At 50.0% G+C, this 17090-nt stretch overlaps 1 protein-coding gene across 1 annotated transcript in view; it reads left to right on the top strand.

Annotated features, from left to right (window-relative positions):
* LOC307244574 (neuropilin-2-like) overlaps nt 1-16006 on the top strand; it is a gene marked incomplete at its 3' end in the record, with an annotated part of 106941 nt that extends 90935 nt beyond the window's left edge. Inside the window, exons 16-18 of the mRNA XM_080019808.1 lie at nt 2858-2890; nt 14105-14167; nt 15678-16006. Of these exons, the coding sequence (XP_079875934.1) occupies nt 2858-2890; nt 14105-14167; nt 15678-16006 (425 nt within the window). The remainder of the gene's footprint in view (nt 1-2857; nt 2891-14104; nt 14168-15677) is intronic.
* Nucleotides 16007-17090: the final 1084 nt, after the last annotated feature.

Here is a 17090-nt window from a genome sequence, read left to right on the forward strand (position 1 = left end):
AAAAAACTCATAATGTTTTCCGTTCACAAAAAAATCAGAAAGTAGGCCACAAACGGCCGTTGGGCATGGATTCTAATCTATCTTTCATTATATCTGCCTGCCTCTTTCTCTCTCTCTCTCTCTCTTTTTATCGCCCGACGCGCTCTCCATTTCTCTCTACCTCCCTCTCTCGCTCTTTCTGTCTTATTCCAACATCTCTCTCATCTCTCTCGCTCTCTCCCTTACGCTCTCTCTCTCTCTCTCTCTGTCTCTCTCTGTCTCTCTCTGTGTCTCCTTCCATCTCTGAGTTATTTAGTCCAATTTATAAACAAAGACCAGTCCATCTAATAACACAACTAAACAAACTGTGTGTGTGTGTGTGTGTGTGTGTGTGTGTGTGTGTGTAATGCATTGTGTAATGCATAAATGTCACTGCCATTGCTGATAATAACACAAATAATCAAAAAAGCACATTATAGCTTTTCTACCAATATAATAGTGGAATAAATCACAAAATGGCATTCAAAAGATGAAAACTCACTTCCTCTCTCACACACACACACACACACACACACACACACACACACACACACACACACACACACACACACACACACACACACACACACACACACACAGGTATGTATGCAGATCACACACTAGCAATGACAATCATAAATGCATTGTAACGGAGACATTAACTAAAGCCTCAAATTATTGTCATTTTTAACTCTCACAGTTTTGACAAACATCACACTTACACACACACACACACACACACATGCATGCACGCACACACACATACACACACACACACACACAGTTTTTGTTCGCTCTCTATCATTTGAATGGAAATATTCTTATCATTTAATGTAGCAGAGCGCCGCTACGTTTAGCACAGCGGGACAGCATTAGCCTGTTAGCCAGACAATCACTCACTCACTCACTCACTCACTCACACACACAAACACACACACACACACTCATGCATGCACACACACAGACGCGCACACACACACACACACACACACACAAATACACAAACACACGCACACAAATACAGAAATGCACACACACACACACACACACACACACACACACACACACACACACACACACACACACACACACACACACAGCCAAATCAACTCCCCTGCTCCCCTCATTCGAAGCTGCTTCATTGTGTCGTTCCATCCATTTTAAATAAGTCCAATTCTAATCTCTCTTTTTTTTGGAATTCTCGGTCTTTCTTCTCTTTTCATTTCACCGACATCCCTTGAAATTCCGTCTCCTAAAAGAAATGTCGCCCACTCCGGCGGGTAAACGGTGCGGTAAATCAGTGGTCTTTACTCCTCCCCTCACCATCCCTCCACCCCCTGGCTTCGCCCTCTGGTCCACGTCGACGTACAGCGCGGCGTTTTTTGGGGTCATTTGTGGCATCAAGGCTTGTGAATGTTTTGAATGAGGAGTCTCTAGCGTGGTTAGGACACGGGATCGAGTTGGAAGACGGTCAGTTTTCAACTTTATGGTTGGGTCGGAGCACAGTTAAAAAATGGAGCGAGTGCAGACAGGGTTTGGTGGAGAGCGGGAGGGATGGGAGAGTTGAATTAGAGCGGAAGCAGAAAAATGTGAACGTAAGAATAAGATAAAGAGGGAGAGGGGGGGGAGAGAGGGGAGAGAGGGGGGAGAGATAGAGAGGGAGAGAGGGGGGAGAGATAGAGAGGGAGCGAGAGAGATGGGGAGAGAGAGGGAGAGAGGGAGAGAGGGGGGAGAGATAGAGAGGGTGCGAGAGAGAGGGAGAGAGAGGGGGGAGAGATAGAGAGGGAGCAAGAGAGATGGGGAGAGAGAGGGGGGAGAGATAGAGAGGGAGAGAGGGGGGAGAGATAGAGAGGGAGCGAGAGAGATGGGGAGAGAGAGGGAGAGAGGGAGAGAGGGGGGAGAGATAGAGAGGGTGCGAGAGAGAGGGAGAGAGAGGGGGGAGAGATAGAGAGGGAGCGAGAGAGATGGGGAGAGAGAGGGAGAGAGGGGGGAGAGGTAGAGAGGGAGAGAGAGAGAGGGAGAGGGAGAGAAAGAGAGAGGGAGAGAGGGGACAGGGATAGAGAGAGGGAGCGAGAGAGAGAGGGAGAGGGGGAGATAGAGAAATAGAGGGAGAGAAGAGAGAATGATAAAGAGGGAGAGAAAGGGAGAGGGGGAGAGAGAGAGAAAGAGAAATAGAGAGGGAGAGAGAGCGGAAGAGAGAAATAGAGGGTGAGAGAGAACGATAAGAGGGAGAGAGAGAGAGAGAGAGAGAGAGAGATAATAGGAGATGGAGGGAGAGAGTGATAAAGGTACAGGGAGAGAGAGAGAGATAAAGGGGGAGGGAGAGAGAGAGAGATAAAGGGAGAGGGAGGGAGAGAGAGAGAGAGATAAAGGGAGAGGGAGGGAGGGAGAGAGAGTGATAAAGGGAGAGGGGGAGCTCTCAGGAAAAACACACTTCACCTCTTCCTGCCTGTTAGCGCTCGGCTTTGTCTTCTCTCTTTACTTTCTTTCCATTTTATGACAGTTACTGTCGTCCGGGGAGGTTCCTGGGCCCCAGAAGCCGCAACTCCACGGATCCGTATTGATTTTCTCAAAAGAAACGACATTGTGATACATTGTGATGAAGTAAAAAAAATAATAATAATAAAGTGTGGTATAGTGCTTTTTTACTTCTAGAAAGTCCCCAAAACCAATTCCTTCTTATTATCATTCCACCGTGTGGGCTTCCACGTAATGAATAAATGTAAAACATTTTTTTTTACAAAATGTCTATTCCATCAGAAACATTTTCAAACTGTAATAACACTCCTCTCTCTCTCTCTCTCTCTCTCTCTCTCTCTCTCTGTCTCCCCCTTTCCAGGGCCCCTCCCCGCCTTCCCTCCCGACATGACCGGTAAGTTGGCCTCACCCATTCTACTTCCTGTTCCAAAACGTCTGTGCTTCCTGCTTGTTGCTAAGCTCGGCCTGCAGCGTTGCCGTGGCGCCGTGGTGACCCCGTTAGCGCCGCCGACCAAACTGCGACACACACGCGAGGAAATGATTCGCGGACCCAGTAGAGCGTCGATTCTCCACCTGATGGAGGACCCTCAGTTTTAGGTTCGCTGACTCTGTGAGATGAGATGTTGTCTCTGGGACCCAAATCAGAGAAGGTTTTTATTATTGGATATGATTCAGTCAAAACTTCCATACCTGCCTCTACTACAGTTAGAGAGATAACTGTGAAACTATGACCCAAACAGTCATTATTAAACATCCTAAGGTCTCGTAAATGAAATAACGGTCAGGTTGAACCATAAATCACTTTGCTGAGGACCCCCTGAAAGGACCTCTGGGGGGCCCCCAGAGCCCGTGTTGAGAACCACCGAAGTTGAGCGTACCTCCGAAGACTATGCATTGTTTTCAAAGGAAACTCCTCGTATCAGATTAAGGATGGCTCAGCAGGCTTGATGACAGCGTTTCCAGGGAATCCCTGCATGCTGCATGCGGGGCTGATGCTCCTGGTGATGACGCCTCGGTGTCCCCCCGCGCTTTGGGAATTTGAGGCCGTGACTTATAAAAAATATATCACTTACAAATTGAATCATTTCCAAGGTGGCAAGGCTGAATAATTTACCTTCACACTCGCCCCTGCTCCAGTAGCGGTGAGGCACAACCATGACGGAGCGGGAACAGCACCCTGGGGTGAGGCCGCTGTCGTTCCGTTTTCCCACGTTCAACGGACGGCCAACTCTCTGTCCTTTTTAATTGAGGCGCCGCCTGGCAGCGTGAGGCGGCGGACATACTGTCCTCCTGGGCCTATTCGACGGCCTGTCGGGCCACAAAAACTGGAATGTCCTCAGTCACTTTCTGTCGAGACACTATGCATATCTTTAAGTAGTCTGGCATATCACGCATGTTATTCGTTGTGTGGAAAGTGGGGAAAACATATTGGTTCGTCGGTTAAGTTACAAAGTGTATCTTCATGGTTCCATTAATGTGGGGAATACCAGATGGATGATAGTAATAAGGAGCCATAACAAACATAATGGTCATGCAGAAGCAGAATAAACCAATATGAGAGAATAATATCCAAAGACAAGTGGTGAAATTGTTGGATTTTATTGCCGTGCGCTTTCTTTTTCACATAGCAAGTCATCGTCAGATTTGGAAAGTCGGAAGATTCCGACACGGAGGTCGTCCGGTGTGCGTCCGGTGCCGAGGCAGCGACGGGCTGCGTGGTGACCGTGTGAGTGTGGCTTCGGAGGGGCTCGACCGGCCGAGCTCCTGTGAAAAATAGGGAACTGCGTCTTCTGGGATCTCCAACGTTTACTTTTTTCGGCAATACGCCGTGCGTCTCTGCGGCGGGTAAAAGCAAAGTTGAATATCGGGCCCCCCCCGACTGTAGAGCTGGGAGCCAACTTGCTGCCGTAGGGCTTGACTCGTGGACGGTCGTATATCACGGCGCATTCGCCCAAGGCGGTGGTCGCACCGCGGGACACACAGTCTGTTGTCAGGTCGACCCTTGGCGATGGCGAATACAAGCCTCACGGCAATTAAGCGGAACTCCGCTGACATCTTTATTGTTCCGCGCGATAAACAATCCCCGGGGACGTCGGAGCCACGACTAAACACCGCGCTCCGTGTTTATCAGAGTCGCCCCATCCGTTAAACCACTTCTCCCGAAATTTCCCTGCCTTCCTCCCGGATCCGCCCACTTTCTGCCTCTCCCAGGCCTCCCGCCCGCGCGTTCCGCTCCTCCGCCCTGGCTCGGTGTCACTGCATTCAGCACCCTACAAGGATCATGGGCTCTCCCTCCTCCCCCCTCCGTCAGTCCTCTCTCATCCTCCCTCCTCCCCTCCCTTGTTCGGACCGTTCCCGTCGCTCTTCCCTCCGACCACCCCTCCTTGTTCACTGCTCTTTCGCTTTCCTCTCCTCCTTTCTCCCAGTGCTCCTCTCCTCCTCTCCTTCTTCTCCTCCTCCCTCTACCATTCCTCCCTCCCCGCCCCTCTTCTATTCCTCTCTCCACAGTGCATCCTTTTCTTCTCATCCTCTCCTCACTTCCTCGCCCCCTTTCTCTGCACAAAAAGCCGCTGATCCCACTTGAATTGAATACGAACCTCATCCCCGATACTTTCCTTTTTTCCCCCCATTTCCCCTCGCTCCTCCAACATGCTCGACCAAAACACGGAAAGACAGAACGGCTTGACTCAGATGATCCCACCTGAGCTCTGGTTTTCAGTGTCTGGGCCGGGACTCAAAACCGTGCTTTGGTGTTTCGGGCAGAAAAAATGAAAAAGTTGACGATTGTTATTTTGAGATTCAATTTGCAAAATAAAAATCGTAAAAGTTTTGGAAGATAATTTAACTTGTTTCTTTCTGCAGTACTATTATTGATATGGTTCTTTCTGGGTTGATAAATCCGCAAGACACGTGTGTGTGTGTGTGTGTGTGTGTGTGTGTGTGTGTGTGTGTGTGTGTGTGTGTGTGTGTGTGTGTGTGTGTGTGTGTGTGTGTGTGTGTGTGTGTGTGTGTGTGTGTGTGTGTGCGTGTGTTGTTGCTATGTTTCAAGCGTAATAGCCTTCAGTAGGTTCATGGTACAAGGATCAGATCGAATCCCATCACATCATCATGATGAGATTGTATGAATTCCACATCAAAAACATTCTTTAAATACTGCGCTGGCGTTGTGCTTCAGTTGATTAAATCGAACAAAGCAGAAATTCCAGTCTCCCAAAAAATTAGTCAAGTCAGCTAGACGTAAAACCGTGATGGGACAAGTGAAGCACCTCACGTCTGGTTAGTATGTCGCCCTCCCACCCGCTGATCCTCAACAGGGCTCGCACGATCATTTCGTTTCCCCGAGTGCCGGGAAGAAGGATTGCATTTCTCATTTTGGACTTGGGAGGAAAGCAATACTTTAAAGCAGCGAATGATTTCTTGGTGGGGTGTGGTCGGACGTGGTTTTGTTGAGTTTTGGCAGCACAGTACGACAGAGTCACGTCACTGCAGCGTACGCCGCCGTCGTCGGTCTGGCCGTGTTTTGGCGTAACCGTGATTTATAGTTATGAAGGATAAGGAGCGAGGAGATTTAAAGGGGTCGTTTTTAGAGGTGTGGACCACCAAGGGAACGTGTAACAAATCCAAACGTGGGTGTGTCTGGGTGTGGATATAATATGAATGTGATGACCTCCAAAGAGGTTTCGGCCGCAATGCAAGCGAAGAGGTTGTCGTCGGATTTATGAAACAGGAACAACAACACAGAAGCGCAGATTTAGTCCGCTTTACCGATCAAACATGTTCGGTCCAACTCTTTCCTACCCTTATATGGCAAACGCCTCCGGTGAGGTAAAGAACTATGTCAAAGTAATTGTCGCTGAAGACGCACATCCTGTCTGTTCACTGGCCGCTTCACCAGCGACAACCGCTGTGGCACACTGTTGAGTCTGGTATCCGTGGCAACCGGGGAGGCATTTGGCTTGTGGCAGGAGAAGGCTGGCAGTCTGACCAAAATGTGCATGCTAGTCTGAACGCACGTACTCACGCACACATATACACACACACACACACAGGCACGCACGCACGCACGCACACACACACACACACACACACACACACACACACACACACACACACACACACACACACACGCACGCACCAACACGCACGCCCGCACGCACACACACAGACACGCATTGGCATGGACACACACAAAAATACTCCAATTACATTCCTAAATTACCTAAAGAAAATTTTCCCTTAGAACTCTGCTCCGAGTTAATCCTGCATTAAAAGTATCTTATCACAAGGAAAAAACTAAATCTCCTCCATCGGGAGGGAGGGAGTCCCCCCGCCCAGTTGTTTTAATTAAGAAAGTTAACGGCTACTTTACTTTAAAAGCCACGGTGCCGAGATCGCTTAACTTTCTCCCCTCCCCAGCCGCTCCGCTCGCTCAGATCTCGTGAAGGAGGGAAACAGGGGTCAATTTGCAGTCCTGGAAATCATCTCTTTCCTAATCCACTGGTGGGAAGACGCTCTGTGCCAGCAGCTTTACAATCAAAGAGCAGCTTAAACCCTTAAAGAGAGCGTCTGAACTTTAGAGCGGCTCGCCATCGCTGTCTATATCTCGCTGTCTCCGCACTACATTTCATTCTTTATTCTCTGTAAAGTTCATCCCTCCCCCCCCCCCTCTCATTCCTCGTTCCTCCTTTGAGTTGGCTCTCCCTTATCTCTTTATCATTCGCTTGTTTATTTCTATATGATTCCCTGTTTCCAAATCTGTCAGTGTTTTTAATTTTTTTTTATTTTTATGTTTTATTTTTGTCTCTCTTCCTAGTTTTGAAATTTCAGACAGAGCCTTTAATGCAGGATTAAAAAGACGTCGTGACTGGAGTGGTCCTCTGTCTCCTCTCCTTCTTCTTCCTCTCCCTCTTTGACTCTCTCGCTCTGTCTGTTCTCTGTCTCCCTCGCTCTCTCATCCGTCCAAGATATAAAAACAGCTGCCTTGCACACTCAGAAATAAGCGCCCTACGCCCACCGACTTCCCTAATCCCCGTTTAAAATTGGCCAATCACTGCATAATCGAGGCTTTCGCACCAGCCAATCAAAGCCCAAGGACCAGCATGGCATGAGCCTCCGCCTGTCAATGTGCAGCTAACGCCTGTACTCTTTGCATCAACACCGGCTGCAAACATGATCCAAATAGAGGAATACTCACCCTTAAAAAAAAGTCCTGCAATCACAAAATAATCACATCAAATTACGGTTTCATTTCTACAGTATGCAGTGGATTTTTTGGAGACTTGATGCAGTGAGCTGAATGTCCCTTTTGGCTGCTGTCGACGTGTCGAAATATCCGGGACATGATATTGATGTGATACACATTTAAAGGATTGTGATAAAGATCGCATTTGATCTTGGATGTTGAACGGGGCAAATCGGCAGAACTTTAGCTCACTGATCACCTGCTCTATGATTCGGTCTGCATGCCTGCCTTCCTCGTCACACCAGGCCGACCTGTAATGTGTCCTCCTGCCCTCCAGGGGGCGCCATGTGTGGGATGGAGCCCACGGTAGACACAGTGGCGGTGCAGCCCCTCCCTGCCTACTGGTACTATGTGTTGGTGGGAGGCGGCGCCCTCCTGCTGCTGACCACCATAACGCTGCTGCTGATACTGTGCTGCCATCACTACTGCTCGGCCGCCAAGAAGAGCTCCACCGGCCACCACCACCACCACCACTCGGTGCTCTACCACAACAGCGAGCAGCTCCATCAGCAGGCTTACCCAAACGTCTACCCGAGCCAAAACCTCGGCCACAATCTGATCCACCACCCCAGCCACAACGCGGCCCTGTACCGGGCGAGCGGGCCGGCGGCGCCGGGTCTGGAGCCCATGCTCACCATCAAACTGGAGAAGGACAAGCCATACTGAACGCTATGGCCCCGGTCGCCGCAGACTGTCACGCTTTTGTTTTTTAGAGAAAGGGCCCGAGGTTTGTGAAAACTACGAGACCCCCTAAAGCCCCTCTTCGCAACGGGCTCAACGGAACCACGTTCAAAATTGACTCGACTGGTTTGGCCTCAATGGGGGAAACTAATGACGGACCTTCAGTCTCAGGCTTCGCGAAACGCATCCGGACGTGACTTATGTTGTTCTTAAGTGTGAGAAATACGTGTAATAGAAAGACAATTCAATGGAACTACGGTAGATACAGCATTAAAACATTAAAACAGCGACTTCCACAAACTTAGATGGCCAGACTGACTTCATTACTGTGAAATGCGGTCATTAGACTCCACTTCCTCCAATCAGTCCATCAGAGACGAGGAATGAGCAAGTTCCTCGAAGGCGATGGTGCATTTTCTTTCTTTTGCGTCGTGGAAGGGGGAAAGAAACGCCGGCCTGTCCCGGCCCGATCTGTGGCTTGGACGCCGTCTGCCTCCAAATACGATACGGCGTCTTATTGAGAAAAGGATTTGCAGGCAGGAAGGCAGAGGATGAGAGGGAGTAAATCTGTACGTGGCCTGTGTGTGTGTGTGTGTGTGTGTGTGTGTGTGTGTGTGTGTGTGTGTGTGTGTGTGTGACATTGAGAGGCAGACGGTTTTGGACTTGAAGGAACTGTGTGTGTGTGTGTGTGTGTGTGCGCGCGTGCGTGCGTCTGTGTGTGTGTGTGTTTGTGCAAGAAGGAAAGTGGGAGATGGAGAGAATTAGCGAGCTCTACCCGAGCGTGACGGATAGACAGACAGCTACAGATCCAACTCCTTTGGCTCTGCGAGGGAGCACTCACTGTTGTGCTGTTTTCTGGATGGCTTACACAGGAGAAAGAGACGAGATGAGACAGGTCAGATCTCATCCCAGTCACACGCCCAACACACACACACACACACACACACACACACACACACACACACACACACACACACACGCGCGCGCGCGCGCGCATGCACGCACGCATGCACACAGACACACACACACACACACGCACACACACATCCACACACATACACACAGACGTAAACACGCACTCATATGTGACTGCAGCCGCTCCTTATTTTTGGCCTAAACATCATTTTTTTGATCATTGGGAGTCAACCAGAGTGATTGGCATCAGAATATTTTGAAATAATCCAGTGTTGGGAGAACAGCCTCAGCAGCCAAATGCAAATCGCATTTGTCAAAGAACGTGGCGACGAGGGCCCATTCCCAAAAATTCTGACGCCAAATACTCGGGTTGACTCCCAGGGATCAAAAAAAATATATACATTTTATGTATAAAAAAAAATGAAAAATACCAGAGTTTTCCTTTAAGCACCAAGACCCCTCTCTGCGTCTCACATTATCTGACCTCCTGCCATCCAATCTCTGTTTGTCATCTGTGAATCAGAGTGGAGGCGAAGGTGGAGCAGCCTCCATCTGGCCTCCTACTGCAGAGGGAGCCGCTACCTGTTATTTTCCCTTCTTCCTTTCCTCTTCCAAATTCTCCAACACAGAAGGTAGGGAGATAGAGAGAGGCGGGGCGGGGGGCGCAAGGAGAGGAAAAATGGAGGAGAGCAGAACCTCTTTCCTCAAGGAGAAGTGGCCATTATGCCAGGCGCCTTTTTTCCTCCAAAGAATAAACCCGGAGATGGAATGGAAATTTAAAAAAAGAAGAAAAAGAAAGAGGGAACGCTCCAAACCAAGCCCTGTCTTTTCTCTTTCCTTTCTCTTTCTAGAGATAGATTTCTGCCGCCTCTCCCCCCAGACGGAGGCTGACAGAGAGGCGGGTCGGGGGTCTCCATCGACGGGGGCGGGTGGTTTCAAACAAAACGCGTTAGGAGTCAGAAGGAATGACGGGAAACACACTGACACACACACACACACACTCACACACACACACACACGCGCGCGTGCTCGTGTGCATGCAGGCCATGTGATTAAGGCCTAGCACCCAAAAATTCCATAAAAAAAAAACTAAATCCTATTTCCCGTCGTGAGTTGTTGTTTCTTTCAGAATGTTCATTACTTTGGGAAATCCCTCGCTTTACATTATATTTCCATTTCATTCGGTCTCATAAAAATACCCCTTCCGCTTTATTAATGCATTTTTCAGATGTTTAGTGCTTAGCGCTCGCCCCGTTTTATGCCCCCTTTCCCTCTTTCCCGAATCGGCTATTGCAGCGGGGCGGGGAGCGTGATTTAAAGATTATGAGTCACTCTGGCCGCCCGGCGCCTCACCCTAATCAATGTCGCTGCTTAACTCAAACACACAGATGATGTACGGTTATACTGATGCTGTGCTACGTTCGTAGGATTCGCCTTATAGGTCTCTTGTGCTTTCTCTCCCGCTCCTAAACCGCCCAACACACACGCACACACACACGCACGCACACACACAAACGCACGCGCACGCGCACGCACACACTGATTTCTGTCAAACATTTTGCAAGATTTGGAAAAGGAGTTGAAGCTTTTAAATCACCCCTCCCTTCCTCGCTCCCTCCCTCCCTCGGTCGCCTCTCACTCCTGCCTCACAGATTACTTTGAAGGCCCTTTAATATTTCCAATTAGTTAATGGAGCCGATTGCATTTATAAAAACTTGCAGTAAGCATTTCTAGCCCTCTAGCTCTCATAGGTTTTTTGTTTTTTTTCTCCCTCTCCCTTTCCTCCTCCTCCTCCTTCTGCTTCTCGGAGAAATATTAACGAGTGGAAGCACTCAAAGGGGTCCTCCGGCCCCCTCAGGAAGGGGCATATGGTGCCAAAGAGCCGTCCGCAGCTGCGCCTGAATGAAAAAAAAAAAAAATAAATAAAAAAAAAACCCAGAAAAAGAGGAAGGAAAAAAAAAAAAAAAAAAAAGCGCCCCCCTTTTCATTCTTCTCTTTACTAATTGGAGAGCGGAGATAAAATGGGGCTACGGGGAATTTTAATCTCCTCTTGGCTTCGTGTGCGTGATTCTTCACAGGACTCTCGCCCGCGGGGCTTTAAGCCAGGATCATTGGAAAGTGTTCAGCAGTCTTCCACGGAGCGTCCACTCCTCCTCTTTATGTTCCACCTCTTCTATTATCTCTCCGTCTTGTTTGTGATTTACCGTCCGGCTCGGGCTCGGGCGGCGTCAACCGGCCTGAAGGCGGGCCTCGGCTCGGGGGGGGGGGGGCCTCCGCGAGCGATGGGACCCGAACGCCGGGCGGCGGCAATGTTCTCCCGAAGCCCGCTATTTTTTTTTTTCCCCCCTATCATTTTAAGGATGACGCGGCGGTCGGTCGCGGCGTTTCCGTCGACGACCCGCCGCGTGACGTGACGGAAATAGACGCGACGCGATGAGGGAGATTAGGGCGGATGGGGCTGATCACGGCGGAGCGGCGTGGAAGTGTAATGCGCGTCAGGAGGGTGTTGAGGACCACCCTCGGCGCTGAATGGAGTCACGCTGCTAATCTCCAGCCCCGGGAAGGGTTTTCCGTCTGGTTCGGGGTGTGTTTGTGCCACACGCTTTTCATGTTTTGTTTCTTTTTTTTTTCTTTTTTCTTTCCTTCGCTTGTTGGTTTTCCCCCTACCGCTCAGCCTTTTGTGTCCTTCGATTATAGGCGAAAAATCTTGGAATAATGACGTCTTTGCCGCATCTTGCATACAGGGCGAGATCTTCCTCCGTGATGTTGATATTGCTTCGTTGATAGTTCTGTTCGAATGTCGACCGATCTAACCTGTCCATCGGGATGTCCTTTTTGTTTTGTTTTTCGTTTGACCGTTTAAAAAGAAAAAAGAAGATCCGCACTGACTCAGTTTGCGCTTTTGCGTGGAAGGATTTCTTAGCGTCGACCGAGCTGCATCACTGTTTGACAAACTCTTTGCACTTTTTTCCACCTTTGTGAATGTAAAGGCCTTGACTGTGTGACTTTTTTTTTTTTTCCCTTAAAACAACCGCGTGCCGCTCAGGGCCGGGGCTCAACTGCTTCCAATCGCCGCTTTGACGCCGAGGTGCAGGAACCAAACGGGGAACCATTCCGAAAGGGGAACCTCAGCGCGGCCCCTCAAAGACTTTGCGGTTCCTTTACCCACCAATCATTAACCAGTTGTCGTTGTTAAGTTCTACAGACCCCCCCCCCCCCCCCCCAATGGTTCCCGTTCCCACAAAAAGCACCTCCTCGCCAGTGGGGAACCTTTTTTTCGGGACCGGGAACCATCCAAGTAGAGCCTTTTTCGGAAACCAAGTTCCCCCCTGTGGAAAGCAGCCTCATTCTAGCTTTCTGGTTCCTGAGATGGCTCCTGTGGTGGAAAAGGGGCTCATGCATTTTCAGACATATTCAAAATGGACTACCTATATTTTATATAAGTAGTCCTGTTACATATGTATTTTTAGCCAAACAAAGTAATTTGCTGTTTCCTATATTTCCTTTTTTTTTTTACGTGATTTCGGTCCAGCCTCGGGGTACATCAGCGGTTATTTTCGGTTTTGTTAAAGGTTATAAAAGTTATTTTGGTTCAATTCTGCCAATTCGTTAAATAAACAAAACACTGTAACATCAACATTCACTTGTTTTTTAAGGTTGCATAACGTAATAACTCATGCACAACTTTCACATGACTAGTGGCTATCCCTGCAGTGCCAAATAAATTCAACCTCACCCGACACATGGGAATTAGGTCATTTATAATTTCTTTCATATCTATTAAATGAGTTTTCTTATCCTTTGAATATCTATTAGGTGTTCACTTGTTAATAACATGGCCGTACCCTTCGTCCCTGGGAATAAACCGCCACCCGCTGCACAGATATTGCTCCTTTCTTCACATATGAAAATTGTATCGTCAACTTCCCTCAATGAGGGCGGATTCGAAGCGGAGTTGAGCCTCCGGACCCTGCCCAGCCTTGCAACTCAGCCTGCCTCAGTGATATTAAAACGGTATTGTAGCTTGTGGGATTTTGTGGCCTTGGAATAAGAAAACAAAACAAAACGGGAAAAAAAACAAAAAAAAAACATATTGTGCGGAATGTGACGGCAATAAAGGTGATATGTTTTTTTCTATAAAACTCTTTGTGTCGCTGTTATTCAGAAACCTCTTTCTCACTCACACCCACACACACACACACACACACACACACACACACACACACACACACACACACATACACACACACACCCTCTGCTGTTCATCTCTCCTGTCACTCAGTGACGCCCAACCCCTCCCTCTCTCCCTCTCACTGTCTCCCTCTCTCTCTCTCTTTCTCTCTCTCTCTCTCTCTCTCTCTATGTTTTTCATTTCTCTTCAAACAAAAAAGGGTTGGCGATGCCTATCACAAAATGAAACCCTCTGCAATTGGGGAGCCTTCAGGTAGTCGTGTCAATATCAGCCAGCCTCCATGAAACATCAAGGAACACCGACGACGCCTCCCAAAACTATTTATTTTATTTTTTCGGTGGGTTTTGTTTGTTTGTGTCTCCCCGATACGGTATCTCTCCTTCACAAGATGGGTTGGTAAAGTTGAGATCAGCATCTCTCGAAACCACTTGACGGGAGCGGAGGTGCGAGCGGGCGGCCCCGGGAACCGGACCGGCCTTCCTCGCCGCGCACGCTGTTGACTCTGAGAGTCAACAGCGTGCCCAGGCTGTTTCACGGAGATTCACCGCTGTTTGTCCTCTCCCTCTTCTCGTTGACAGACCCCAGGCCCATTGACTTTGGGAACGACGCCGTCTTCAACCACAAGCCGCGTTTCAATGGAGGTGAGGGTCCGGGCGCCGCTCCGCTCTTCTCCTCTCACCACCCTCCTCCCCGCCTCCGTGGGGGGGCTTTGCTTTTTTGATGTGTGGCACCTCTCCACTGCGTTGCTCTCCTCGCCCACTGAGCATACGCGGAGAGTAAAGGGGTGTCAGGCAAAATGGGGTTTTTGATGAAAAGTGTCTTTGTTCGAATGTGTCCAACCTTATGAAACGTGGTTATTTTTTGTCGCCATTATAATAACTATCCTGTGGCTCTGAACCGCGCCTTCCCGTTGGAATGTCAGTGTTGACCGTGTCAAAGCTCAAACTACTTTAAATTTGGGCCGGACGATCTGGCGAATTGCTGCCGGGTCGAGCGGCACAGCCTCCTCCGTAGGAAATGAACGGTTTTCACATGGAGGCAGCCCCCCCCCCCCCCTCCAAACGCCTCTTTATGTATTTTTTCCCAGTTAAAACGCTGTGGTTGGGTTGCCGGGGAAGCACAGGAGCCCCAGGCTAAGCTAGGCTGTTCTGTGCGTCTCACCCTGAGAGGAGTGAAATTACCCTTTAAGCAGAGGCACGCCGATGGCTCTCCATGTTTACTTGTGATTCAACAAGAAACAAGCCGTCGGCAACACTGATAGTGGGATAGACACTCCAGTCTGGCTGTGTGTGCACGTGCGAGTGTGCGAGTGCGTGTGTGTGTGCGCGCGTGTGTGTGTGTGTGCGTGAACGTGTGTGTGCGTGTGTGTACGTGTGTGTACATGTGTGTGTGTGCGTGTGTCCCCTCCTCTTTCGTGTTCTCCTGCGGTAGAGAAAGAAAGCAGACAGACAGCCTCCTCCTGGGCATCTAGAAAAACATCTGTCTGTAACAATCACTGTTTACTTCCTGTGTGTGTGTGTGTGTGTGTGTGTGTGCGCGTGTGCTTGTATATGTTTTCTAACTATTGATTGCTTTGCCCGGTCTCTTGACAGATACAGCAGGAGTGCTGCCATTCTTTAGCTCGCAAATAGGCCAGTTCACTGTGTGTGTGTGTGTGTGTGTTCGTGTGTTCGTGTGTGTGTGTGTGTGTTCGTGTGTGCGTGTGTGTGTGAAACAGTCGAACTGCGGGTCCCTAATTGCAGATTGGCTTGCTCATGTGTCTACATTCATTAGGGGGATTAGAATCATCGCTCCTCGATGCCAAAAAGAATGCAAACACTTAGTCGAACACACACACACACACACACTTGAGAGACTTTTTATTTTTCCAGGAGATTATTACTCATTGCGGTAATTCAAATTACCAAAGCTTCCAAATCTCGATTGTGGATTCTTACACCACTTGAGCGGGCGATTGAAAAGTATATTTTCGTAAATATATTCCTGAATGCGCCTTCTTGGACATACCTTGAACGAGCCCACCCCTTCAACAGCAATCCAGGCCTCATGGGTCCTCATGGGTCCCAGCAACCCATGAAGACCTCCCGCTCCAAGTTCCACATCATTTTCTACTCCTCCTCTAACCATTCCACCTTTTTCCTCCTCCCCCAGGTTACGTCTTCCCGGGTTGGCCCTCCTCCGCCTCCACGCCGTCGTCCCCGGGCGCCGACCCGCCCTCCGTCACACTGGTGTCGGAGCGCGACAAGGACAACGCCTGGATCTACGCCCTGGACCCCATCCTGCTCACCATCATCGTGATGAGCTCGCTGGGCGTGCTGCTGGGCGCTGTGTGCGCCGGCCTCCTGCTCTACTGCACCTGCTCCTACAGCGGCCTCTCCTCGCGCTCCTCCACCACCCTGGAGAACTACAACTTTGAGCTCTACGACGGCATCAAGCACAAGGTCAAGATCAACCAGCAGAGGTGCTGCTCGGAGGCGTGAGCCGCCGCCGAGGAGGGGGGCGGGGGTGATGGAGGGGGCGGGGGGAGGGGGGGTGGGGTGGTGTAGGAGGAAGACTTACGGTGAGAGAGAGAGAGAGAGAGCGGGGGGGTTTTTGACGTGGGAAATCGCTTCCGCGGACCCCACCCGCCTCAAGGACTTCCTACCGCCTCCTTCCCCCAACGGCCGGGACTCTCGCTCTGCGTTTGGATGTTGAATGGGGATGGGGGGGGAGGGTTGGTGGAAGGAGGCAGCGCTCGCCCCGCCCACACACACACACACACCTCGTTTTGACGTGCGAATGCGAGATGTTTCACCCCGAATCTCTCGCCCCCCCTCCCCCCTTTGCTCTGATGTCTGAAGGGGTCTGAAACCCTGACCCCCTCCCTCCCCCTCCCTCCCCCTCTCCCTTTCTCATGTGCCAAGTGTATCCAGTAGGAACCTCAAGGCTCCGCCCCCCTTTTACGCCAGCCTCCACAACCGTACCTGCTATGAGGCCCCCCCCCCCCCAAACCCATCATATCTCCTCCGCCTGCAGGAGAGAGCCTGCTCGATTATTAACGACAACAACAACAAAAAAGCCTGTGAAATCAACGAATGAACGGACGAGTGAATGGAGGAAGTCAGGACACGATGAACATGCAAACGGTCGAATGAACGACAGATCCGTGGGAGGCGCGCAAAACCCAAAAAGCTCGAGGGAGGGAAAAGAAACGGACGTCGCCACCCGTGACAATCCGGACATTTGGAGTGGGCAAACGACCACGCGGTTGTGAGGGGGGTGAAGGTCGGAGTTAATTTACTCCTTCCAGTGGTCGAGCGCCGCTTCGGTCCTCATCAACTTGAATTTCGACATGTGCCAATGATGAGGGAGGGCGTGGGCTCCAGGAGAGTCTCCGCCCTCGGACCGAACCCCGAAGACTCCAGCACTCCATCCAAAACGGACCGTTTATAACGTGGGTACTTCTCACTCAAATCGACACATATCAAGAGAATGCCGACCCCGCCCCCTCCCACCCGAATGACAAAGTGACATAGTGAAGGATGCAACACGACTCAAATTGATCCCGACTCCTGAAGGTGAAAA

The sequence above is a fragment of the Zeus faber genome (assembly GCF_960531495.2).
Source record: "Zeus faber genome assembly, chromosome: 18".
NCBI classification, from domain to species: Eukaryota; Metazoa; Chordata; class Actinopteri; order Zeiformes; family Zeidae; genus Zeus; species Zeus faber.